The sequence below is a fragment of the Crotalus tigris genome, unplaced genomic scaffold (genome assembly GCF_016545835.1).
Source record: "Crotalus tigris isolate CLP2741 ecotype Arizona unplaced genomic scaffold, ASM1654583v1 scf7180000017549.6302385, whole genome shotgun sequence".
NCBI classification, from domain to species: Eukaryota; Metazoa; Chordata; class Lepidosauria; order Squamata; family Viperidae; genus Crotalus; species Crotalus tigris.
This window is the reverse complement of record NW_024096467.1, coordinates 4,325,166-4,352,138: the sequence shown is the minus strand read 5'-3', so window position 1 is coordinate 4,352,138 and position 26,973 is coordinate 4,325,166. Positions and strand designations below refer to the sequence as shown.

Genomic DNA, 26,973 nt, shown 5'->3' with positions numbered 1-26,973 from the left:
GGTCAAGTGATCAAAATTCAGATGCTTGGCAACGGGTTCATGTTTATGACGGTTGCAATGCCCTAGGGCAAGGGTTCTCAACCTTGGCAACTTTAAGACTTGTGGATTTCAACTCCCAGAACTCCTCAGCCAGCAAAGCTGAGGAGTTCTGGGAGTTGAAGTCCACAACCTTCTGACAAGCAAAGTCACTTAACAACCAGGAGTTGGGGATCCCTGCTTTACAACATTCTCTGGGCAGTTTACAATGTCATCGTATTGCCCCTGACAATCTGGGTCCTCATTTTACCAACTTCAGAAGGATGGAAGATTGAGTTCCCTTGAGCCCATTAGGTGGTGGACAGAGTTAGCCTGCAATATCAGTAGTCCTCAATTTAACAACAGTTCATTTAGTGATCATTTGAAGTTACAACGGCACAGAAAAAAGTGACTTCTGACCGTTTTTCACCCTTATGACCATTGCAGCATCCCTGTGGTCATATGATCAAAATTCAGATGCTTGGCAACTGATTCATATTTATTATGGTTGCAATGTGCTGATGTCATGTGATCACTTTTTGCAACTTTCTGACAAGCAAAGTCAATGGGGAAGTCAGATTCACTTAGCAACCATGTTACTAACTTAATAACTGCGTTGATTTGCTTAACTGTGGCAAAAGGGTCATAAAATGAGGCAAAATTCACTTAACTGTCTCACTTAGCTGTAATGATGCTAAGAAAAAGACTCAGGCATGTCTTGAGCAGAGATTTGAAGCTGCCGCAGAACTGTTTGTCACAGCTTGAAACGAGAGTCTCTGTGTGTTTATTGGTTTTTATATACTTTTTACATACACAGGCTTTTACATTAAATGCTAACATTTTATATTCATAAGTTTAATCTTTAGATGCTGACATAAAGTTTCTTCATTGGAAAATTCCTTCGTATAAGCAACTATTTTCTAGTAACATATTACCTGTTCAGAGACCAGGTAAAAACAAATACAGGTAGATCAAAAGGAGAAAGAACTGACAAAGACAGGAAGAGATAAGGGGGAACTTAAGCATATTATTTATTTAGGTAGATAAGGTATTAAGTCAAAAGAGGATGACCTTCTGGCTGCTTCATTAGGACAAAGGATATCAAAAGGTTATGAGGTTTGTGGGGGGGAAAGCATGGCAGTTTGCTACACGTGCAGTTTTCCCCACACTTAGCAACATCAATTTTGGGCTCAATTGTGGTGGTACATTGAGGACTACCTGTATTACATTCTAACTATTGCACCACCAGGGTTTCTGGCGCAGTTATATTCTACTGCAGTCACTGTAGTATTAAGGTTTGCATGAGTCTTGTAATATATTTATGGATTTAATTATACAGTATGTCTTTCAAATCCTTTGCCTTTTCACTGTTTCTTTTTTTCCTTAGTGCGACCTTGGTCATTACATAGGAGTGGGCCACCATGCAAAATTGCTAAATAGTTTTATTGGTTGGATAGACAACCTGAATACGCCATCTTCAAGACATGTGAAGATAACAGATACCCTATTTGATGGCGTAGAGGTCCGAGTGTATCAGCCAAATACGCAGGTCAGCCAGAAGACATTACATCGCAGCATCATCTACATCCATGGAGGAGGATGGGCTTTGTTAAGTACAAGTAAGCCATCTTAAAGTGGGACTGCATGTTCTTTTTCTTGTTCTCCCCCATCTTGTGATCATTAACTCACTACAGGTAGTCCTGCTTTGGCAATGGAATATCTGTCCCTAAGCAACACAGTGGCAAAGCACAATGTCACATGGCCACATCGCTTAGCAATGACAATCCAGACAGTCCCCATTGCTGTTGCTAAGCAAGGAGCATGGCTTGTTAAGCAAGGAAATCTTCACAATTTCGTGTCACCTTCAACAAACACAGTCAGTGGGGAAGCCGGCAGGGAAGATTGCAAATGCTGAACTTGTGACCGCTAGATACTGCAACCCTGGTAAATGCATGCTGGTTGTCAAGTGCCCAGATCATGAGATTATGACCACAGGGGAGCTGGAAAGCCAGAGCTTTGATGACTGGTCATAAGAACCATTCTGAGCACAAGAACCACTCATTTGACCACCATTGTAGCTTTGAGTGGTCATTGAGCAGATGGTCATTAACCAAGGACTACCTGTACAGTAGAAATCAGCAGCACTTAGAGTTTGAAACCCAGAAGGTGCTTTGGAAAATAGCACTTACTTTCAGGATTTTAAAGAAGCTGCTGCTTCTCCCAAGAATCCTAGAAAAGGTGCAGCTGCTTTAAAGTGACCTCCACCATCTGAAGCATCTTTCTGCTCTTGAATCCATAATCCCAGTGGCAATTCATTTTCCCTAAATTAGATTGCTGAAAATAACATGTGGAGGAAAACCAGGGCAAGATTGTTAAATGAAAAGACTTTTGCTATCACTTGATCTTTCAACCTTTTTTTAAAAAAATATTAAATTTCTATGCTATCCATCTCCCCTGCAAGGTAACTCTGGACTTTGTTTTCCAGAATTCTGTGGCCAGTTACCATAAAGTCCTGATTGGGTTGGTGGGTTTGATCTTGGGATTTTCCTTTTTTCTTTCTTTTTGAAATAGGGCTCATTTCATTGTTCAGGATTTCTTTTTTTAAAAAAAAGAAGAAAAAGTGGCAATCTTGGGATTCTCAAAAGCCCAACAGAAATGTTTTTATACATCAATAATGTCATTTGCAGAATGTATACTTCTGCAAATATTATAAATAAAAATATCTGCTCTGTAGACATTCTGCAACTGTACTTTTAGTGTTAGCTTCTTTCTCATCCTTGACTGTCTCTCACTGCAGAAAGAGGCACCTATAATCATCTCTGTGAGATTATGGCTGAATCTCTGGATGCTGTAGTTGTCTCAATTGAGTAAGTATGTTGCAAACAATTAAGAAACTGGTATGGACTGGGTTTTATTGTCTTTTTATTGTTTGACAAGATTCAAGTAGAGGAAAGAAAGAGGAAAGAAAAAGAAATGCTACATAGAACACAGAGAACTAAGGATAAAGTTCTGGAACAATGCATACCATTAATCTGAACTCAGTTCCATGCACCGATCGTTATAGCTTTCTTGGCAAGAGTAAACAAATGGGTCGCCTTCATTCGTGACAAATGGTTCCATCCATATTCATAGCTGTACCAAAATAAGCTCTGATTTTAGCATTAAATACTGTATCCTGGGCTAAACCGTTGGTCATTAAATTACTTGAACCATAATGTGATGTGTTTGGTTTTCATCTTAGTTTCTGAAGTCTTATCTTCAGCGTTGGATTCCTTTTTTTAAAAAAAAAGTTTTATTGATTTTTAGGAATTACAATCTTTAGAGCTTAGTAAACAACATGTTGTCTGGCTTCACATATTTAACATTAACTTCTTCAATATAAGTCTATTCAATACTGCACAATCCAGTATTTTTTCCCTGATCCTCCTTTCTTCCCCATATTTTTTCCATTTTCCCCTCATTACACAATTGCAATTCTTGGTACTATTGATGTATACAGAGTTAAATATAAACATCTTCATCATATTTTACTAATATATAAATAATATCAATTCATTAATCAATATCCTGTTTTTCGTGCTCTTGTTAAGGTTTAATTTCCCATCAATATTTAAAGTATTTTTGTCAGTTATGATTTTCTCAATGTTCATTACATTTATATAGCTAAAACGTTTATTCATACCAATCCTCTTATTTTCATATTTCCCATATCAAAAGAAGAGAAAAAAAATGCTATTTTAATTCTAAATCATATCTTTCATTATAAAAGTCTAAATGTATCTAAGGGTCTTTTAACCATATTCAAACAAGTACTTAAACATATGATGCCCCCTCTAATAGATCAAATCTTCTATTTTTTAAATCTTACTCTCGCTTTCTTTCTTTGCCAAGTAGCTTTCCAAGCCGAGGCAATTAAATTGCCCAGGAATTTTCTTTCTGTTTTTATGAAAGTTGCTTGGCATGAGAAAGACAATTTAGGTAGGGTATTTTTGAGGGGGAATTCCACCCATTTATGTTCCTTAAACAACTCCCACATTCCTTCTCCCTCATCTTTTGTCTCCCAAATTGTAACATTTCCCCTGACAGCTCTATGTTCCATTCCCCAAAATCTGCTTCCTTATCATCAGGTGCATCTTGTAAGCTTAAAGGGTAAAGGGTCTTTGACAATTTCATTGTTATGGGTAGATCTTGCAGTATTTTATTTGTGTACAGTAGTTTATATTTCCCTTCTTTCATCTCTTCTGCCTCTAGGTCAGTGGTTCTCAACCTTCCTAATGCCGCGACCCCCAACCATGTGGTCGTAAGTCGAGGACTACTGTATTTCCCTGCGGGTGGGGCAGGAAGAGGTGCGCATGCTCCGCCTCCTCTCCTGTGGCTGGAGCGCATGCTGGGCAGGCCGAGGGTGCACACGGGCCATCGCCCAGCAACCGCCTCGGCCCAGGAGCGCCACACATGCGTGGTGCCGCCCCCTGTGCCAGCCGAGGCGTAGCTGGCAAGCGGCAGTGACAGTGCAGGCCGACCACTGGCTGGGCCACCAGCTGGCCCAGCCCAAGGGAGGTAAGGCACTCGCCGGGCCCCACGCGCGCCAGCAACCCTTCCTGTGCCCACCGCTGCCCCGCTAGCCTTACCTTGGCCACCGCACATTCGATGCAGCAGCAGGCAGGCCCAGGTGCTTCTGGGCGGCCAAGGCACGTGGCAGCGAGGGCGCAGGGCAACCACCGGCTGGGCCACCAGCTGGCCCAGCCCAAGGGAGATAAGGCACCCGCTGGGCCCCACACGCGCCAGCAACCTCCCTGCGCCCGCCGGCCTCCTACCTCCCACCCCTGGCCCTCTTTTACTATTTAATAGTTGCTTAGCAGGGAAGGGTGGAAACATCCAGAAAGCTCGCCTTAGCTGCAGACAACTTGCAGCACCGTTTGCAGACTGGGACTTTTGGTGGGCTCAGCAGGGCAGCGACAGCCTGGACAATTCCTATTGGCTTTTGAAAGCCAGTAGAATTAGACTCTGTTCAAGAGAGTCTATTCTATTGGCTTTCAAAAGCCAATAGAATAAGAGGGAGTAGCACAGCTAAGGAAAGGGGGGAAAAATATGGCGGACTGTGTTGTTTGGCAACCCCCGTGAAATGGTTGTTCGACCCCAAATGGGGTTGCGACCCACAGGTTGAGAACTGCTGCTCTAGGTCCATTTCCTCTGCTTCATCTTCCGATCTCTGGTGTATTTATTCATACTTTGTAGTCATTGTCTGGGAACTTTCTAGGTGTAGATTTAATTTAATTTATGTTTAGTCTCATTGTGGTTTCTTTTTATGTCCTCTTTGTATGCAACAATTGTTTGGTGAATTAGTTGTAGCACAGAATATATTTCTTTCTGAAAGGTATTTGTTTTTTCTTGAGGCATCATTCCTGGAGATCCTCTAATATCACCAGTCTCAGTCTTTCTGGTCTTTATATGCAGCCTTTATAATCCAATAGATTTTAGAATACAGGTCCAGTCCCCAAAGCAATATTTTATAGTGATCCTTTGTCTCGGCAAGGTTATAATCCATAATGTTCAAAGTGTTCAGCCTCCCTGAAAACAACTCAAACGTCTCTCCCAGCCAAATGTAATCAAAGGTCAAGTTTTTCTTTCTCTTCCTCTAACTCTTGAGATTAAAAGTCCAAGCTCAGTGGGTGTTTATAGTCCAGTAAGCCCAAGGTGATAAGTATGCCAAAATATTTTCCTTTATTGCCAGCTGTTCTCCCTTAGGCTAGGAATCACCAAGCAGGTAGGAAGCTAGTTATAGTGCTATACTCAGGTCCACCATTAGATGTCATTCAAAATCCATTTTCCATTCTTAAAACAACGGATTGATTTCTTATGTTTCCCCTCAATGGTTTTTTAAGAGAAAATCTTAACAATTATCCCAGTTCTCAAATTTCAAAACTGTAGCTTTATGTTACTTCCACTTCAATATTGTATATTTCTGTCCCCCATAGAAATTAAAATGCCACTTCTGTTCACATTCAGAGGTTTTTAGCTTCTTGGGAGCCTTTCCCAGGAAATTCAGTTGTAAAATAGTAAAGAAAGGATCAATATTCTCAACCAGTTCCAAACATGCTGTTTACGATGTGTTAATTGGTGCTTTTCTTCTTTGGTTGTCAGCAGCTAGTGGCTGGCCATAGGAATGTAGCCAGTTTTTCCCCTGCCAGTTTGGAGGAATTTTCTCAGATCGAACAGAAAGACCACCTCTTTGTAACCAACGAGATACCCCTCCTTCTTCATCGCCTCTTTGGGGTGACTTTAGGCCCTTTTTATGGCCCCCAACAGGGCAAAATTGGGCATGGGGGGTAGAGCCCTGCCGTTCTGCATCCGCTAGCCACGATGCAAAACCGGACTCAGCATTGGACTCCTTTTGTCTCTTGTTGGTCAATTAGGTAATTTGATGTAAATTTTCATCTTTGCCTGCATCTCAAGTAGCAAAACCCCAGTCTACTTTCTAACCTTGGACAAGAATTTGACTAATGAAAGTATCATTGCTCAGAAGGCCTTATCAAAAGGCATCCCAAAAGTGCTTTTCAAAAGGCAGCTGGACTTTCTTTGTTTTTTTTTCCTTGAAGACGTTTCACTGCTCATCCAAGAAGCTTCCTCAGTTCAGCACTGAAGAAACTTCTTGGATGAGAAGCAAAACCTCTTCAAAGTAAAAACAAAGAAAGTCCAGCTGCCTTTTGAAAAGCACCTTCAGGACAACCATGACCTGGATGACTGAGAATCTCCATAGACATTTTGCCAAAAGGATCTTGTTCAAGTTGTCTTCTGAACTAATGAGATACCTGCTCCAGAATTTTTATGTGCCATTATTGGCTGACTATTAATGTGGATGAGCAGTTTCAAGTCTTAGAATGATTTCCACCTCGAATTCAGATCGACAACACACCAACCCACCCAAAAGTGGGTTTTTCCTAGCAAAGATATATTAACATTTACAATCAGCTTAGGCTAATTCTTGTCCATGTGCCCCCACATTTATAACAGCATAACATAGGCAGGCCTATCTCCCAGCCAGCACCCTGTTGGAGTTTCAGATACCTATTTTTTTAAATTTATTTAAAAAGGCAAGGCAGGGGGAGAGAAAAGATACAAAGAGATGTCAAAGTGCAGCTATTGCATGAAAATGTTTGCAGAATAGTAGATGATAAAATTAGAAGAAAATACAAAATATTCCATTGGGAGGGAGATAACATTGTTATCCTTATATATCAAGCTAGATTAGAAGTAATGTAATGTTCTATGACAAACAAACGAAAAAAATGTTATAACGTAATGCTTTAACCCTTTTAAAAATTATCACGAAAATCAGATTAAAGATTAGCTAAGGCAATTATGCAACAGAAGTAAACAGCCATGATTAAAGAGCTTAGAAACCATATTTTAGGGGAATCCTAACCTTGGATATAGAAGCAAGCCAAATCATAATCCATAAATGCAGGCTGAATTGAATTTACTGTAACCTCAGCCTTGTTTTATATTTAGTTATTTTTGACACTGATACATACCTTCAAATTATGGTTTTGTGTGTTTGTGTGTCCAGCCCACACAAACTTGTTTAAACTATGATTGATTCCTTAATTAATATTTGTCATCAGATATTTCTTCTTCTTCCTGTTCCACTCTAAAAACTCACAAGCTACATTGACCCAGTCCAGTGATGCATATATTAATCAAAGAGCATGGATTTCTCCAATATGCTAAATCATAATTAATGCAAGCTGAACCTGCTTCACAAGTACATTTGTTAGGTCTTTAACCGACTTTGTAGAGCCTAGGCCTAATAAGAGTTAATAAAGGATGGATCGGAAGCAGTGGTTTAGAGGTGTCATTTTCCAGCACCAGGTTGCATTTTCTCTTTGATGTTAGATAGATGTGAGGTCCTACAGGACAAGGGGACCTGGTTGTAGATGTCAGATTGAGAGAGACAAAGAAGAAGTGACTTGTTTTCCATAAAATACTAGCAATCTGGGACTCCTAAAGCTGTAAACACCACTTTCTGAATAAAATTGCCAAGGGTCATCAGTGTTAAACTCTTAATGAAATAGAAGGTGCTATATCTGCTTTACTGAAAGGTTGAATATTGTTGTTGTTAAATAAAATTAAAGGCTTGTATCTTCTGAATGGGACAAGAGCTGGCTAAGATGAGCTGTTTCTTGAAACAATAGCCCGTAAATGAATTAATCTAAAATTAGAAACACAGATGCCTTTCTCGGTTTCCTCAACTGAAAGCAAGCATTTCATCCTTGTCTAACTCAAGGCAGCCAGTGTCCTCTAGTGGCTTAATATTTGAATGGCAAATACTAAAATGAAATTTAGCCTTTCTGAACTCTTTCCCTTATCAACAGAACAAATTATGATTTGGGCTGCTTCCCACAGTGCAAATCCATAATGTGATTTGTTTAGTTTTGGCTTAGTGTAAGCTGTGGATCCTGCTGCAGCTTACAAATCATCATTTAGGCTAGCCGTGGTCATTTATTTAACAAACTATGATTAAATGAAGTGAGACATACATGAAGTGAGAGTTGGCTGGTCATTAAACACAAGTGGGATGTTGCTTGGTTCGGAGGAATTCTCTTATGAATACTCCTTAAAAAGGGATAAAGACATGCAATTGTGAGAGTGAAGATTTTGGTGAGAAATTTGATGAAAATGATGTGATTGGGTGTTTTGCTAATTTAGATGGTGATGAGATGGAACTCACTTAAAGAATGGGCAGGACCTTGGAATTGCTTTTAAGATCCCTAAAGAAATTCTTTCCGAATGGTCCATTTTCCCACATGTCCTCTGGACTCTGGATCTGCCATAACTGTGCAATGAAATTCAACTTTGGTCAGAAGGATGAGCCTTATTGTCCCATACCATTCATCCAAAATGTTAATCTGGAAGATAAAGTTTGAGGACCCAAAGGACCAGAACATAAAAAAGACTGTGAAGTGGTCACCATGATTGGTTTGCTTGGGGCTGGGAAGACTAAATGGCTCACCTAAACATTCAGCAGGCAATCCTGGAAAATACAACATCCTTGGAACAAATACTATTATGGACAAAATGGTGATTGCATGTTTTAAGCGGCAAATTGCTGACATTGGAAAACTTAACACACAGCTTCAAAGAGCACCTCAGTGACTTGGCAAATTTATTGAGATTGCTGCTTGTAAGAAACGGAATTTTATTCTGGATCAGACAAATGTGTCTGCAGCTGCTCAGAGGAGATGTATTGTGATATACTGTATGAACTTATCTTTTGAGTGCAATCAGAAGTAGATATGTACCTGTTTTAGGTATTGTCTTGCATATTTTAGCTAGGGTAATTTTAAAGTGGCATAGTTAAACCATGAATTATTCATTATATTTCTGCCTAGTTTACATATCACATAGCCTTACTCTTTTGATATTTCTTTATTATTCTGCCTTTTGGTAACTACTGGAGCAATCCTGACTATATTTGACTGGCTTCATATGTCTATCCCTTCTTATTATATTATTCTTATTATAATAATTCCTATTCTTTTGCACTCTACTGTTCTATGCTGGTCTTTGGCCACAATAATCTTTAAATTCAGATTTAAAGTAAATGTGCTACATTGTGTGGCTTGCATGGCTAAGAGGCATTCTTCAGGATTTGGTTTGCTGTGAGATATTTTTTAAAAAAATACCCGTTCTCCTGCCATTAGTGCTGATGAAAATTTTGTTCTTCCCATAAGACAATGTCATTAATTTTGGAGAACAAGCTTCCATAGATGCTTGGGGCTAACACAGACTGCATAACATATGGGCCAAGCAAGTGGGAGCTTTTACTAAGCTAGCACTCATGCAATTCTTCCCACCCAAGAATCTTCAGAAATTGTTAGATTATAATGTCAGCCATCCCTAGCCATATGGCCAATAACCAGAAATGATGACAGTTGTATTTCATAGCTGGGAAAGGCTGTGGCCATTTCCTAGCTGTTCGCTTTTAGGTATCTTCACAAGAGCAGAAGTAGATTCTAAGACAAGTTTTTTCAATTTTGGCAACTTTTAAGATGCATGCTGGCTGGGGAATTCTGGAGTTGAACTCCACTCATGTTAAAGTTATCATACTTGAAAAGCACTGCTCTAAGATAACAATCACTTTATTTTTCTGTGTATTTTGGACAGTAAAATCAGCAACTCATGACATGGATAACAAGCAGGACATCCTTTTTTCCTGTGTGCAAAATATTGCAAAATATTCTCCATGACACTATTCTTTCTAACTATGTCCCAACCACTCCCTCCTGTTTATTTCTTTCCTCTGTTGCTGATAACTGCATTCTGTAATTGGTCATTTTGACTCTCATTTTAGCAATCCATCATGACTTATAAACCCTGGCTTGTCTTAATACAAAATCCTTTTCTTTGCAGTTACAGGTTAGTGCCAGATTTCCACTTCCCGGCACAGTTTGATGATGTCCTCCGAGCCAGCAAACATTTTCTGCTGCCAGATGTCCTAGCTCAATATTCTGTTGATCCCACCAGAATAGCAATTTCTGGTGATAGCGCAGGAGGCAACTTGGCTGCTGCTGTGTGCCAAGAGGTAAGAAATGTTCTGAGTGACCTATACATAAATCCATCCTCACCTGTTCAGAAGTTGCCAGGATTGCCAGCGAAGACGCATTCACTTTGTATGGGAAGGTTTTAATGGTCAGTTCTTCACTGCTCCGATGGAAAGGATTGGAAATGGAGAAGGGGTCAATTTCTGAAAAGCCAGGATAGAGGATGGATGGATGGATGGATGGATGGATGGATGGATGGATGGATGGATGGATGGATGGATGACATAGATACATAAATACTGTACATAGATATTAGAGAGCCAGTTTTAGGTAGTCATTTAGGCACCAGATTAGAAACTGGGAGACTTTGAGTTCTAGTCCCACTTTAGGCATGAACTTTGGTCCAGTCCCTCTTTCTCAGCTTAAGGAAGAAGAAAGCAAGGGCAAGCCATTTCTGAAATCTTGCCAAAAAAGAATGCATGTGGGTGGGTGGGCGTGGATGTGTTTCTGTAATGTGTGTGGGTGTGTTTCTAAAAGTAGCTTAGCTTGTATAAAAAAGGCCCCTATGCTATCTTGAGATCAACAAAAGTTATGAATGTCACAGCTACAAGAGAAATCAGCCTTTGGAATAATGCACGTTTAACCGAATAAAACCATTGTGTCATTCTTCCTTCCTTTTTAGTTAAGAGGCTAAAAGCAGTTTCATCTCCCCTTCACAGAAGTCTAGCTTCTCAGTCTATTTTATTGGCAGTTCTTTTTGTAGTGTAGATGTCATAAAATGTGCTCTGTAAGACCCTTCTTCCAAGGAAGCAGTAAAAGTGCAAGGGTTCTCTCATTGCTTGAGTTCACACACTCCATTAAAATAATGATTTGTTTCTGGCAAAAAAATAATTAAACAACCATCACCTATAGGAGTAATGGATTTGTTTTACAACTACCACACGAAAAGTCATAAAATCAGGTCTGGTCTCATGGGTACCTTGACTTATGGCCATCATGACTTATGACAGAAATCCCACTACACATATCCCTTTTACTACTATGAACTTTCTATCTAGAACAAAGAAATATATGTTCTCCTGCTTGAGCAAGGGGCTGTATTGGACTATACATTTCCTCTTTTCCAGGCCATTATTATTATTATTTTGGAAGAAATTTTATTGTTTTTTTAATTTTTCAAACAAAATGCTCAAGACACACCGTGGTGTTAGGGTAGTCAAACATCCAAAGACAAAACATATATACATAATTCAGTCAATACATCTAATATTCCCTCTCTTTTTCCCTTAAATAACCTAATTTATATACCTGTTTTTAAAGCTTTAAAAGTTAAAAATTTACACTTTCATAATCAAATTAACTTTAAGTACAAACATTATCAATTTGGGTATCCTTTCCATATATAATCTAGTTTCTTAATTTTATCATAAATCTTATTCAATGCTTCCTCCACTAATGTCCCTTACTTAAAATAACATATTAATATCCTATAGATATCTAGTCCTTGAATTAATCAATCTCTTTAAACTAACAGAAAAAAAATCAGACCTTAGATCATTTCAATCTATTAAACAAAATTCAAATTACATCCAGTAATTGTCATAACTAATAAGATCTGTGTTATCAAACAATCAAGTCATCTTATTAAATTAACTCAACACCTAAAGCTATCTAATCCATCAGTCAATCTCTTTAAGCTAATAAAATAACATCAAACCTTAAATTATTTCAATTCATTGAGCATCAAACAAATAAATCATCTTATTAGAAATAATAGTTTTTATATAGATAAACTTTGTATATCTTCCATTAATCACCCATTTCCCTTACATCTAACTCATAATAATCTTAGTCCTTAAATCAATCCATAATTCTAGGTTGCCTTTAATCCATTACATAAAACTTTAACTTTTTTTGAGTCTGATTCTAGGTTTCTTCTTATACCAAGTAGGTTATACAAAGCTTCTCTTCCAGCTGATAATTCTCTCTTTGTTGCTTATAGTGTCATTTGAATCAGTGAGAACCATCTTGGCCTCTGCATTGCTCCTCCTACTCTCTTAACCATAAAGTCTCGTTGCTCTAATCTTTCAAGTCTCAGTCTTTGCTTTTTCTGGTCCTCACACCATAAATAACTTGCTTATAAGGCAAAATCAATTTCTCTTTATTCGCAATCAAGTCCTCTTCTTGCGTAATCTGTTTTGTAGAAGAAGCAGGTGTGGTCTGAAAGTTAATTTTGAAGTTTGAAGGAGAAATTCTGGCTCTTAATTCTATAGTAAGCTCTTTTATTGTAGCACATATTTCTTCTTGAGCTTCATAGATCTTTTCCAGAATAAGTTTACAATTTAAATGTGAGTGCAACTCCATTTTAAAAATTGTTCAGCTGCATCAAGTTATCTGTCTCTTGAAGAACAGTTTAAATACAATATTAGCTTTTAACCAGCAGATGTCCTCGGTAAGCTAAGAAATCTTTTTCAAAAGTCATTTTGTTTCTTCCCCCCCCCCTTTTTTTCCTATTTTTTCAGGAAAAGGTGGAGGAGGAAATACTAAAAGAAAAAACAAATCAGCTTAGATTGATAACAGGATTCTTAGAAGAAAAAAAAACTTTTTTCCAGTACCCCAAAACTTATATAAAAAAATATAATGTTTGAAGTTTTGTTCTATTATTTTGTTTGGCTTTCTTTCCAAATATAGAAGCTGCCTTTCCAAGTCAGGGAAATAGTTCCAAGAGGGCTCTTACAGGCAAAAAAAAAAAAAAAAGCAAAAAGGCATAAAGAGAGGAGGAAAAAAAAGATCTCACCTGGATTCACCACGGTGGGTTTTTAAGCTTAGCTGTTCTTTGACTAGCGGCTGAGGTTACTAGCAGCTAGCAGTTACTAGCGGCTGAGTGATTGACCATTTTACTGGCCGATCTTCTTCTCCATCGGTCCTCAGAGTTGGCCCGGACAGCTGGAGGAGCTGCCGCTCCTCCGCAGCCAAGCGAAGCCTCTTCGACGGAAGTCACATCCTCCAGGGCGACTTTAGACCCATATAAGGGTCTGCCAACGGAGGGAGGCTAGCCAACGAGGAGACAAGTCTCTTCGTACGACTAGAAGTGCCGCAACCCAGAACTGGAAGTCCTTTTCCAGGCCATTATGACAATTTGCCACCCAAACGTAAGCTGTGCAACACACTGAGATTACAAAAAGTTTCCAGTTAACAGTTCCACACCCCAAGTTATCAGTTTCACACTATACATCTTAACTCCTTAGTCTATGCTTCCCACTAATCTGTAATGTGATCTTTGTTTTCGGTTAGTGTATTGTGTAAAACCCACCTAATAAAGTGAGATTTATTCAGTAAAAGAAAATATATGCTCCCAGACAAAAGCTGTTTGCTGCAATACAGGAGGTGTGTGGGAAAAGCCTACAGCATTGAGTTTAGGCTACAGGTGGTGTTTTAATCACATATTGCAGGATTCTTTCAGATTCAATAGTAAGTGGAGAAATTATTTTGATTGATTTATAGTGTTCAAAATGGAACATTACTAACTGGATGACAATTTATTTCACTTCCAAGTGCCTCTAATTGATATGACCAATCTAAGTGGCAATGATTTGAACCCCAGTGGATTTCTTCATATGCTGTTGCTGCTCCGTGCATAATGTTGGGCCTGTTCCCAGGCACTGAGTACCTAATCAGGCATAATAATTATCCTTATAGATTGAAGAGATAGGCTGTCCTAGCAGATTATTTGTGAGACTAATCAGGATAATATAAGACTACTTAACTGCAATCCTCTCCATTCTTTCCTTGACATAACTTTAGGTTTGTTTACTTAATTGTGAAATATTGCAAGCATAGGAAAGTATGTTATTATACATAATTATATATTAAATTATATGTCATTCAAGTAAAGTAATAACCTTCTTTGAACTTAAAGTTGGCCAATTTGTGATCTGTCTAATCAGAGTCACTCTTGGAATAGAATGCAGAATTACAGCATAACATGATTAGAAGGGACCTTGGAGGTCTTCTAGTCCAATCCCCTGCTCAGGCAGGAGGCCCTATACCATTTCAGACAAATGTCTTTCTAATCTCTTCTTAAAAACTTCCAGTGACAGAGCACCCACAACTTCTGAAGAAGCCATTCCACTGGATTTTCCAACAAACTTGATCAAAATAAACTATGGGTCAGTATGTTTGGGGTCTATAGTCATGGATTGTTTGACTGTATCACTCCCCTTTTTCTCTCTTCTTTCTACAGATAAGTCAAGAGGAGAACATGACCAATAGATTTAAGCTTCAGGCCCTAATCTATCCTGTCCTTCAGCCTTTTGATTTTAATACTCCTTCATACCAACAGAACAAACTCAGCCCGATCCTGTCACGCTCAGTGATGGTGGAGTTCTGGATAGAATATTTCAATGGAAGTTATGATTTTGTCCAGCCCATGTTGATGAACAATCATACATCTCTGGATGTGAGCGAGGCTAATACCTTCAGAGACCGACTAGACTGGACTTTTCTCCTGCCTTCAAGATTCAGGAAGGATTACAAGCCAGTAATTCATACCGTAGGGAAATCTGAAATCATCCAGAATATTCCTGCCTTATTAGATGTCCATGCGGTTCCGCTTCTGGCTGAAAAAGAACTTTTACGCCTGCAGCCCAAAAGTTATATTATGACTTGTGAGATCGATATTCTGAGAGATGATGGTCTCATGTATGCCAAGCGGTTAGAGAAAGCAGGTGTGGACGTCACTATTGATCACTTTGAAGACTGTTTTCATGGCTGCATGCTCTTCACCATTTGGCCACTTAATTTTTCTGCAGGACTTCACACCAGAGACAGCTATTTCAAGTGGCTGAATGAAAACTTGTGAATAGAAATAAATCAGTCTCTAGAAAAGCAATTCATGCTGCTGATTTGAAGACATCGCTAGAGAATTTCCAGTACATGCTGTCCCTTACATCTTCTGTGACCCATGATTTATGGAGAAAAGTCTTGTGTAATCTCCAGAATCCAATTCTAAGTGTATTTGCAAGGAAATAAATCTGGTCTTAGTGGAGGCAGTAGAAAAAGGTGGCTAAATAATCCGTACCCCTGCAGACTTACAAGACAAAAATGTTCTCTGAATATAGTTTTATATAAAAGTTTCTTCAAGTAGAACAGTGAAAAAACTAGTCATTCCTAACCTTGATTTCCTACACTGAATTTCTACATACAAGAAGAGTTTCTTCTCCCTATGGGTATTCATGAGGAATGAAGCAAAGGGATGCCACATACATGACATCATTGCATATTTGTATCCTATAGCAGAATGCCAGTGGATCCATCAGAATGCCAAATGGCCTTCAATTTGGCATAATTATATATTGCTGCAAATGTTACTGCTTCCCCACCCCTCCCCAAAAAAAGTAGAGAGGACATAGTTCATTGTTAAAGGATATGTTTTGAATGCAGAAGGATCCAAATTCATTCCATCTCTAGAAGTATGCAAAATAATCCATTCTTGGTAATAAAAGCTCACTGGAAGTGTTCTGTTATTACCTTATCCATCCTATTGGAAGTGATCCATTTTAAAAAAGATTATTTTAGGGCTGGATCTTTGTAACCCAGGGACATTTTGCATATCTTTTAATTCCCAGCATCTCTGGGGAAACAAAGTGGCCTGTAGCTATAGAAACATACTATTCATTCTCATTTAGGTGGCTTCTAAAGAAGACTAGACATATTCCTAGAGAACAGCAATGTCTGTGGTCATTAATAGCTTAGTCACACAGGGGTGTCAAACTGCCGGCCCACGGGCTGGATGCCTCATGGCGAAACCACACCCACCCCATTGCCAGCAATGGAAAAAAAGGTGTGATGTGTCATGACACATCACATGACATCGCAAGTTTGACACCCCTGGATCTTAGTGGGTGCAATGGAGTATCTACCAGATTCATAAGAACAACATTGGGACAGGAGGCTGCTATAATCTCTGGGCTTGCTGGAGCTTCTAATGGACTACTATGAGTTGAATATTACTAAATGGGTGTGGTGCCCTCCTCCCCCCCCATAAGCAAGAGTTCTACAAGTGTTTATTCAAACTCCTCAGACAGGTGCTTAGAAAGCATCCCCATTGTAGGAATCCGGATTCCAAGCTCAGCACAGCAAGAGCCACTGGGTAACTGAGTCCAAGAGGCACACACAAAGTCCAGGAAAGCAATCCACAATTCAAACATAACAGCACAAGCACACAAAGCACAGAACTGGGCACGTTGCTCCAGCAATACTCAAGTCCTCAGAGTAAGATTAAGTAGACAATACCCGGTGCAGCCTTTCATGAGGGGTGAGGTTACCTCCTCATGAGTAGCCTAGCTAACTGGTGTTGCACCTGTCTCATCTCTCCTCTAGATGTCCTTCCAGCAGGAGGAAGTATGGACTCCACCATCTTCTAATTACTAATGGGAAGCAGTTGCCTCCTGGCCAACTTATTCAGCCTTATCCTATCACTCTGATCACTGATAGACCCAGCTAAGGCTGCTCCATCTGGCCAGCACTCTCTGAGCCCCGATCCTGACCAATACACAGCTACACACTTTCCTCTGGAGACTCAAACTCATAATAATAATAAAGTTGGAAGGGACCTTGGAGGTCATCAAGTCCAACTCCCTGCTCAGGTAGGAAACCCTATACCATTTTGGACAAATGGCTCTCCAGTCTCTTCTTAAAAATTTCCAATGTTGGAGCATTCACCGCTTCTGGAGGCAGGCTGTTCCACTGATTAACTGTTCTAACTGTCAAAAAGCTTCTCCTTAGTTCTAGGTTGCTTCTCTCTTTGATTAGTTTCCATCCGTTGCTTCTTGTCCTGCATTCAGGCGCTTTGGAAAATAGCTTGACTCCCTCTTCTTTGTGGCAGCCCCTAAGGGATTGGAACACTGCTATCATGTCTCCCCTTGTCCTTCTCTTCATTAAACTAGACATACCCAATTCCAGCAACCATTCTTTATATGTTTTAGCCTCCAGTCCCCTAATCAACTTTGTTGCTCTTCTCTGTACTCTTTCTAGAGTCTCAACATCTTTTTTACGTCATGGTGACCAAAACCGGATGCAGTATTCCAAGTGTGGCTTTACCAAGGCATTGTAAAATGGTATTAATACTTCACGTGATCTTGATTCTATCCCTCTGTTAATGCAGCCTAGCACAGTTGGCTTTTTTTGGCAGCTGCAGCACATTGCTGGCTCATATTTAAGTGATTGCCCACTAGGACTTCGAGATTCCCCTCACAGTTACTACTATTGAGCAAGGTACCTCCTATACTATATCTGTATATTTGGTTTTTCTTGCCTAAATGTAGAACCTTACTTTTTTCACTGTTGAACTTCATTTTGTTAGATAGCGCCCAGTGTTTAAGTTTGTCCAGATCCTCCTGTATCCTAAGCCTGTCTTCTGGAGTGTTGGCTATTCCTGCCAGCTTGGTGTCTGCAAATCTGATGAGTTCCCCATCTATCCCCTCGTCCAAATCGTTGATGAAGATGTTGAAGAGCACTGGGCCCAGAACAGAGCCCTGGGGCATCCCACTACACACTTCCCTCCATGTAGATGCAGTTCCATTGAGGACACATGCTGAGTACGGTTGGTCAGCCAGCTATGAATCCATCTGGTGATGATGCTGTCTAACCCACATTTTTCTATCTTATCAAGTAGTAGGTTGTGATCTACTGTATCAAATGCTTTACTGAAGTCCAAGTAAATTATATCCACAGCATTCCTCTGATCCACTAATTTTGTCACTTGGTCAAAGAATGCAATAAGAATGCAATGCCTTCCTCCTCTGAACTCACATCTGGAGGTGGGGGGGGGTTGTAGATCAATGAAAATGGCTTTAGGCTTGATCCAACAGGGCTAATGTCATGTTTTCATGTCTGCGTTGGCAAACCTAAACTAAATGGCCCAAGGTCCAAGCAAATTTAGGGGTCATTCTAAACCATAATGTAGTTTATTTAGGTTTGGCTGAGTGTTTTTTGTGAACCCAGCCAATGATAGCTAAATGATGACCTAGCATGACAGGTGAGCTCATTCATTGTGTTCCACACCTGTAGCAATGGATACCATGGCATTTGCAAAATAGCACAGGTCACTTGAAGTCTTCTTGCCTCTCTCCAGGCATGATCTCACAAAAAGTAATTGACATCAAATGAGATTTGGAAGCCTCATGAGAGTTGGGAAATTTTAAAACTTCGATTTGGGGATGGGGTCAAAAGACTCCGTTCTGATAATTGTCTTGGTTCTTGTCCATACTACATTATCAACCCTTGTACTAGCATACTCTGCTGTACCTGATTTCTAAATAATGTCAATTGTTGCAGCACTTGCTTTGCATGCATGGAAATATATATATATGAAATACTGGATTCCAAACCTTTTTGGAGATGACACACATTTGGAATTCAGAGTGGGTCTAAGTATGTGTGCAAAATAATAGCAACAGCACTTGCTTATGGGAGAAACAGCTGCCAAATTTGGTTTGATCCTTCTATAATCAGTCTTTCAGAAGCTGTTTCCTGGGCAAGTTAGCAAATTTTCCAGTAAGTGCCAATCATGTATAAAAGTAGATGGATTCTCAATCTTTGGCAGAAACACCACTCAAGAGCATATTAGCTATTCAGATGGATTTCTAACCGCTAGCAGCAATTTGAAGTAAGTCACTAGCAAGGGTTGGTGCCAGGTCAGTAGGTCTGAGGCAGGAATGCAGTCTAGGCCAGGAGTGCTAGAATTCGTATCTTGCAGAGCCATGGTGACCTCTGGCCTCTGATGATAACCAGAATGGAGCACAACCGCTGTAGATGGTTGTCTGGGCTTTTCATCATTGATGGCACTAAGGGTCTTGAAGATTGATGACAAGTAGCTTTTCAGTTTCAGTGGGACAGGAGTGGGGCCTTGGTACACATTCTTCCAGTGCCCTGAGAATATGGCTGATTGGGGAATTCACACATCTTAAAGTTGCCAAGATTGAGAAACATTAATATGATTTTAAAAAAACTTATCGGGTGGCTGGGAACTGGACAGTGTCAAGAAAGGTCTCTGCAAGCACCATGTTGAAGACTCTAGGGGTCAATGCACTGAGGAAAATGGGCTGTGTTTCTGTGTCAGTTGTCTGCAAATCATTTTTTTATGTCAAGACTAATGCAAGCAGTTTGCTCCTTATAGGATTTGGCAGCCCTCCTAGAAGCTGCAGATGTTGTGTATACCTTCCTTCTATTGGATTACATATTGATCCAAGAGTTGTCTTTGTGCAGGTTTTTCAAACTTTTGTATTGCTGTATAAAGATATTGCAAGTGGGCACTATTCTCAGTCCCATATAATAAGGGCTTTATATGATATCCATAGTCAGTTGCAAAAGCAAATACTTTGGTCCATCACTTTTTTTTAGGCGACAACGATCGGTTCTTTGGTTGAACAATCTAGGCATATTTACTGAGAAGAAAGTAGGATTCATAGCAATTTAAGGGTTAGCCAATGGCCAACCAGTTATTTGCTAAGCAATTAGTCTTATGGCAAAATATAAATTACATTAATCCTTTCCCTTCTCCCAAAAAGAGGAGAAGTGAGGAGCAAAGCATTGCCTGATGAAACCGGAGAATGGTCCGTAACTTAATTTCCAAATTGAAATAGAAATCATGAAATTATATACATGAATATGGAATTCCTTACCTGGGAAGAGGCCTATATTATAGGTTCATGCTTACTAACTGATTACCTAATGATGCTTCTGCTCTGGCCTAAGTCAGTGATCCTTTGGTTTCTAGGGCAGGTAATCCTTGTCTTAAGACTACTCATTAATGACTGCTTTGAAATTACAATGATGCTGAAAAATAGCAATAGCATTTAGACTTACATACCATTTCACAGTGCTTTACAGCCCTCTCTAAGCGGTTTACAGAGTCAGCATATTGCCCCCAACAATCTGGATCCTTGGAAGGATGGATGGTTGAGTCAAACTTGAGCCAGTGAGAATCGAACTGCTGGCAACCAGCAGTCAGCAGAAGTAGCCTGTAGTACTGCATTCTAACCACTGCACCCCCACGGCTCTTGACTTACTTTGATCTTAATTTGAGTCTTGACAAGTGGCATGTAATTACAATGGTTATAGTGAACCAGGATTATGTGATCACCATCTGGGACCTTCCCATGGGGCTTCTGGCAAGCAACATCAATAGGAATAGCCAGATTTACCTAAAAACCATTTGATTCACTTATCAATCATCACAAAAAAACCCACTGTAAAATCGAGTGTGACTCACTTAATAACCACATTACTTAGTGACAGAGGCTCCAGTTCCTATGTTTGATTGAGTGCTCAATGGTAAAGGAAACGTATTATTCAAAATAGAGTTATTAATGTAGCCTTAAAAAGAAGCTAGGGCGACTGAAATATCTGAGACACTCAGAAGTCCACTTGTAGTTCTCGTGACTTGAGGATCAAGGCCAAAACTCTGACTCATACAAGGTTTTGTGCTTAGCCACAATTTTTATATAAAATCACAAATGGCTGGGTTTATACAAACTGCTAAACTATAACCAGTCAAATTATTTTATGATTTAATGTATGATTGTAGCCGACCTATATATGTGAATCAGCTTATCTGTGCAAGAATGGATATTCTTCATAAGTCAGTTATTAATGTCTGTTATTCTGCATAGTTTATACTCCTGCTCCTTACCATAATTAGCAGCTATTGCATAAATTTGGGTAAATCAAGCATTTTATATGTGCAAAGAAAGGATATCAATTAGCTGGCTAAATAAATAAAAGTATTCCCTCCCTAAAGATTTTGCTTTCTATTAATTCCTAATTCAGGGTAACACTGAGTTCATACAACATTAACATATATAACTGTTTGTTGGGATTTTCTTGGCATGTTGTGTGAAACCAGCAATTGTTTCTTGTAAACTATGATTTATGGCTTGTCAAAATGGTAAAAGTATCTAACTTTCATTTAATAAATCATGTTTAAATAAACAATAGTTTAGCATGATATGCAAACCCAGTCTAACATGTTTGCCAGTTTTGTACCTTATTGTGCTGCCCCATTCACACAAACACATAACTGTGGTTTAGTGAGTTTATTAATATTCCCCAGCAATTCCCTTCATCAAAATCCAGAATGGTCCCAAACAAGTCCAGCCACAAGCAGACCAAAGTTAGTCCACAGAGCAATGGCCCAATAGTCCACAAGACATTTGAAAGTTGCTCAAACAAAATAACTCCACCATACAAACTTAAACCCATCAGGCAAAACTTAAATTCACATAGAAGAGAGATTATGAGGCAAGAAAATTCAGAGTCTCCAAGGCATGATTCAATTCTAAACAGAATGTCAATCGAGAGTGAAGCAGGAATCACAATGACCAAACACACAGCTAGAAAACAAACACATTGTTCCAGCAATGCCTCCATCTGTCTGCTGTGATAAATAGCCGGCTTCTGGTGCAGCCCATCAAAATAGCTGGGGCCCTCTTCTCTCGAGTAGTCTGGCTGACCTTCTCTGCTCCTGTCTTTTCTCTGCCCTATATGTTCTTGGATCAAATGCAGAAGGCAGTTCCTCCTCCTTGTTGCTGGCCGTCTGCTGCTGCAGGTTTTCCCCAGCTGGAGCTTCAGCCAAATCCCTTCCAGATTGGCTGTTCAGAGCCTTCAATCAACTCAGTTCCTGATGTACCAGGAATTGGTTCATCCTCCCCCGACATCTGAGGAGGTATCTGGGGAATCATTCAAGGGAAACATCACACTTATAGGCACACTGCAGTATTATTCTCATTATCCACAACCAGTATAATCAGAAGACACCATGAATGGTAGTCCAGCACAGCTAGAGGGTATTAATTATGCTATAGTACAAAGTACAGGTAGTCCTCCATTTATGACCACAACTGAGCCCAACATTCTGTTGTTAAATGAAACATTTGTTAAGTGAGTTCTGCCCCATTTGGTGCTCTTTCTTGCCACAGTTGTTAAGTGAATCCCTGCCACTGATAAGTTAGTAACCTGGTTGTTAAATGAATCTGGCTTCTCCAAGTCGCTTTTTTCAGTGCTGTTATAACTTTGAACTAAAACAAACTGTTGTGCTGGAGCTTCCGGTGGTTTGCGCTGGCGATGGCGGCTACTTTGTAGCCGTCCTCCTGAGTAAGCGTTAAAACCGCTGAGAACAACAGGCATCAGCTGTTCCGCGGTTTGAAACCTCCTTCCCGGGCAAAGGGAGAGAGGGGAGTATCATCCTGAATAGTAGTAGAGCCTCTGAAATCCCCAAAAGATTTGGGGGAGGGAGTGAAAAGAGTGCTCCCACGGAGTTCAGGATGTCTCTGCTTCTCAGCTGTCTTTGTCTCCCGCTGTTGGGGACAAAGCAAGACGCCGCTCCCACCTCCGCGATTAAAGAGAACTGGTGAGTTATTTAAAAAGCGGACAGAGCTGAACAGAGGATTTTATCTTGTGATTTTATTTGGACTTTAATTTTAAAGATTTATTTTTATTTTTTATTTTGTTGAGAGGGAAAGTAAAATGGCGATTGGAGGTTTTCCCTTTTTCTTAAGGGAACAGAACGGACTTGGTTACTTAACTACTTCTTTTTTACTTTTCTTTTTTATAATGATTTTTTGAAGGAGGATTTGGGTTTTAGGGAATATTTTCCCTCTTTTTTGTTTATCTTTTTTTTGTTTTTTTAAGGGATTTTTTTTTCTGTATTTTTCAAGAAGGAGGAAAGAAGAAAATTTAAAAAAAAAAAGATGGCTCCAAAACGCCAAGTAACTTCTACAGCATTTAAGGTGGCTTCTTCTCCAGCGATGTTACCAGCACAACAACCTAAAGCCATACCACCATCTTCTCTTCCTATGCAACCAATAATGGTAAAAGACTTGCAAGATATAATGGGAAATGTTATATCTCAAATCAGAGGTGAAGTGAAAGAGCTTTTAATGGAGAATAATAGTATTTTGAGGCAAGATATAGTTTTGGCTTTAAAAGGACTTGCTTCTGTGGTTGAAAAATTGGATTTTCGTGTTAAAGGAGTTGCAGATAAAGTGGAGGTGTTGGAGGAGAAATTTGAAGGAATGGAAAATAAGATGGAAAATTTACAAGAGGAGATTGTCATGTTTCAATATAGAGAGATGGAACTTGCTTTAAGAATCGGGTCTGAGAGAGAATATGCAACAAGATTTGAGAGAGATGGCAGCAAATGATTTTGCTGTGATTCTGGATAGAGAAAAAGAGGAAATATTTAGAAAAATTGAAAAAATATTTAGAGTCAATTCTTGGATTGCAAAGCAAAGAAATCTGCCAAGAGATGTGGTAATTTATTTTGGAAAAAGATCTCTGCGTAATGAAATTATACAAGCTTTTTATAACAAGAGGTTTCAGATTGCTGCACAAGATGTTATAATTTTAAAGGAGATCCCATCTAAAATTTTAAGAAGAAGAAAAGAGTTTGCTTTTTAGCAGATGAACTTAAAAAGAGGCAGATGCCATTTAGATGGGATATTCCGATTGGAATAGTGGTGAGCCATGCGGGGACACGTTATAGACTTAATACTGTTTCTAAAGCAAAGGAGTTTTATACTTTGGTCCTGGGAGCACGCTCATCACCACCTATAATGTTAAAAGTATTGGTTGAGAAGGAGGCAGAACAGCAGTCTGAAGAAGCTGTATTGTTGAAAGTTGGAAAACTACAGGCTGAGTGGTTTCAGCATGCTGAGATGAAAGAGCAGAGAATGACTCGGGCTGCATATAGACGTAAAGAAAAGGAACAACAGAAGAAAGAGGTTAAAGAAGTCCTATAAAATTTGTTTCTGAGCCTGTGGGAGGAGTAAGATTTAAGAGATCTTCGGTTGCAATCCTCAATGGCAGATCTTCAAGCAGTCTTTCCTAGGCTACTGGATGATGGAGATGGTTAAATTACTTAAGGCTTTTCAAGAATTGACTTTTTTTTTTTTTTTGGTTACAATGGACTTATATTTTAGGGTAAAGAATGTAAAGATACTTTTAAGGACACTGACAGATCACAGCCCAGTGTGGATGGAAATGGTTACTGAAAAAGAGGAGAGGAGATCTTGGAGGTTGAATGAAAATTTATTTAGACAAGAAATGAATGTTCAGAAACTTAAAGAGTATTTAAAGGAATATTTTGTTTTAAATATGCATAAAGGAACTTCAATGGCAATGGTATGGGATGTAAGTAAAGCTTATATGAGGGTATTGTTTTTGATTGTGATGACAAAGAGATTATTTTAACGTTAAACTTAATTATAGAGAGATTATTTTAATGTTAAATTTAATTACAGCAGCAAGGTTGTTAATAGGGCAATATTGGAAGACGGAATCTTTGCCTACTTCGCAAGAATGGTTTTTTAAAGTCTCTTACTTAGCTGAAATGGCAAAGATTTCGGCTTTCTTGAAAGATCAATCGCAAGAGAAGTACTTCTTGGTGTGGAAAAGATGGATAAATTTTATACAATATAAGTATGATATAAGAAAATATCATTTAGTTTTTGAATAATTTATACTTAGTTTAAGATATTATTTAGAAGTGTAGAATAGTTTTGTTTTTTGTTTTTTTTTATTATTACTATCATTTTTTTATTTTTTTATTTTCTTCTTTTTCTCTTTCTGTTTTTTATATATAATGGAGTTAAAGTATTTAATTATTTGTTTATTGAATGTAATTATATTTGTTTAAGGTTTATTTGGGTTCAAAAGTTTTTTCCTTTAAGTTCTAGTTAACCCTGTATTCAGCTCTGGGAAGAATGGGGGAGGGTTTTGGGGTGGGTTGGGAGGGATTGGGGAAGGGGTTCTTACTGTAAAATTGTAAAAATTTATAATAAAAAATAAAAAATAATAAAAAAATAAATAAAAACAAACTGTTGTAAGCTGAGGACTACCTGTATTTTGAAATATTTAGCTGTTACAAAGTTCCTTTCTTTTGCCAGTAGATGGCGTAGTTGGAAACAACTGCTGACTCTCTAAAGCTGTTTTTCTATAAAATAGGAAGCTCTTTAATGCAAAGTCTTCAGTTCTAAAATTAAAATGTGTTTGTTTAGGAAATTCAGAGTTGACCACAACTTCAATATGCTTGTTTTTCACAAGAAGCAATCTTTAAAAGAGTTCAAGGCAAACTGATAACCCGTGGAAATAAACATTTCAGATTGGAAAGTTTGTTTACACTCCTTTCACAGCCACAAAATATATTTCTGTTCAGTTTTGACCCATAATATCGATGATATTAGAAAAACAGTAGAACTTTATCCCCTTGCTCCATTTTCTTGACCTCAGTTATTTCTTGACTGTTAGAAAAAAGTCATTCACAAATTTTTATTAAATGTTGTGTGGTACTTTAACTTGTGTGGTGCCAAAGTTTCCTCCTGTAATCTTTCTTTTTTTTTAAAGATATTTTATTCTATCCAGTTTTACATATAAGTATTTAGAAGGCAATGTGGTAATTGAGTTAAACAATAATTCAATAATACAGTCTTTAGTAGATATCTCAGCATCAAAAATTTCAGCATCAAAAATTTCTTCTCTGTTTCCCTTAAAGCATCAAAAATTTACAGCATCAAAAATTTCTTCTCTGTTTCCTTTAAAGTTTACTATTTCATATTTAAACTAATAAATTTCAAATTATATCAAAATTCAGTATAAATTTCATTATCGCATTTATAAATACATTTTTTGCTTATACGTATCTTAATAAATCTCAATAAACAATCAATGTCCTGTTATTAAATTTTACCTAAGTCATTTTTAATTACGTATTTCCAATTGATCTTTAATATCCATAGTATTCAACTTTCAGGTAACCCAAATTTCCTTTATCTCACTTCATAAACATTATAGTGTCTGAAATAGACATATTATTTACTCCTGTAATCTTTCAACTGTTGTTCCTCGGTTTGATGCAAAAGGAACCTTTTTTTTTTTCAATTATTTTTCAAGGGAAAAAATATTTCAGTGAGCTTCTCTTGGGTTTTTGACATGTAACATTTGCCTTTACCTCTTTGTGAAGTAAATACAGGACGTGTTGTGAATCTCCACACTTTATCAGCTTTTTCTGCTGGTATCTGCAGTTGTCCAAAATTCTCAAATTTTAAGTCAATCTCATGGGAAACTCCTCTGATGAGGAGGTCAGGGAGCAGAAAAGGGAAGAGTGTTGGAAGCAAGTCAACCACATCAGCACAACTCTTGCCACGTTGCAATCATGTACTAAGTTTGAAAAAACCCTGAAAAGTCTTATGAAGTTGAAGAAGGAAGATTCTTTTTTTTTTTCCAGACAGAGAAGATATGCAAAAAAAATGGAGGGCACATCTCTGTATAGCATTTTTTTTTTTTACATTATTTAAACTTTAAAAAGTTTAAATCAGAAAAACAGTACAATTTGGAAAAAAATTAACCGCCCTCTTTCCAG

General features: G+C 38.5%; 1 protein-coding gene and 1 long non-coding RNA gene across 2 annotated transcripts in view; one reads left to right on the top strand and one right to left on the bottom strand.

The window, feature by feature from the left end:
* NCEH1 (neutral cholesterol ester hydrolase 1) overlaps positions 1-16,089 on the top strand; it is a 28,563-nt gene extending 12,474 nt beyond the window's left edge. The window contains exons 2-5 of the mRNA XM_039338280.1: positions 1,403-1,634; positions 2,813-2,882; positions 10,426-10,597; positions 14,800-16,089. Of these exons, the coding sequence (XP_039194214.1) occupies positions 1,403-1,634; positions 2,813-2,882; positions 10,426-10,597; positions 14,800-15,417 (1,092 nt within the window). The 3' untranslated portion in view covers positions 15,418-16,089. The remainder of the gene's footprint in view (positions 1-1,402; positions 1,635-2,812; positions 2,883-10,425; positions 10,598-14,799) is intronic.
* A 3,430-nt stretch (positions 16,090-19,519) lies between these two features.
* Positions 19,520-26,693, bottom strand: LOC120305876. Its single transcript, XR_005556117.1, has 2 exons — positions 26,563-26,693; positions 19,520-22,285 (listed from the first exon to the last, which is right to left on the bottom strand). It is a non-coding gene; the product is annotated as an uncharacterized LOC120305876 (long non-coding RNA).
* Between the last annotated feature and the right edge of the window lie 280 nt (positions 26,694-26,973).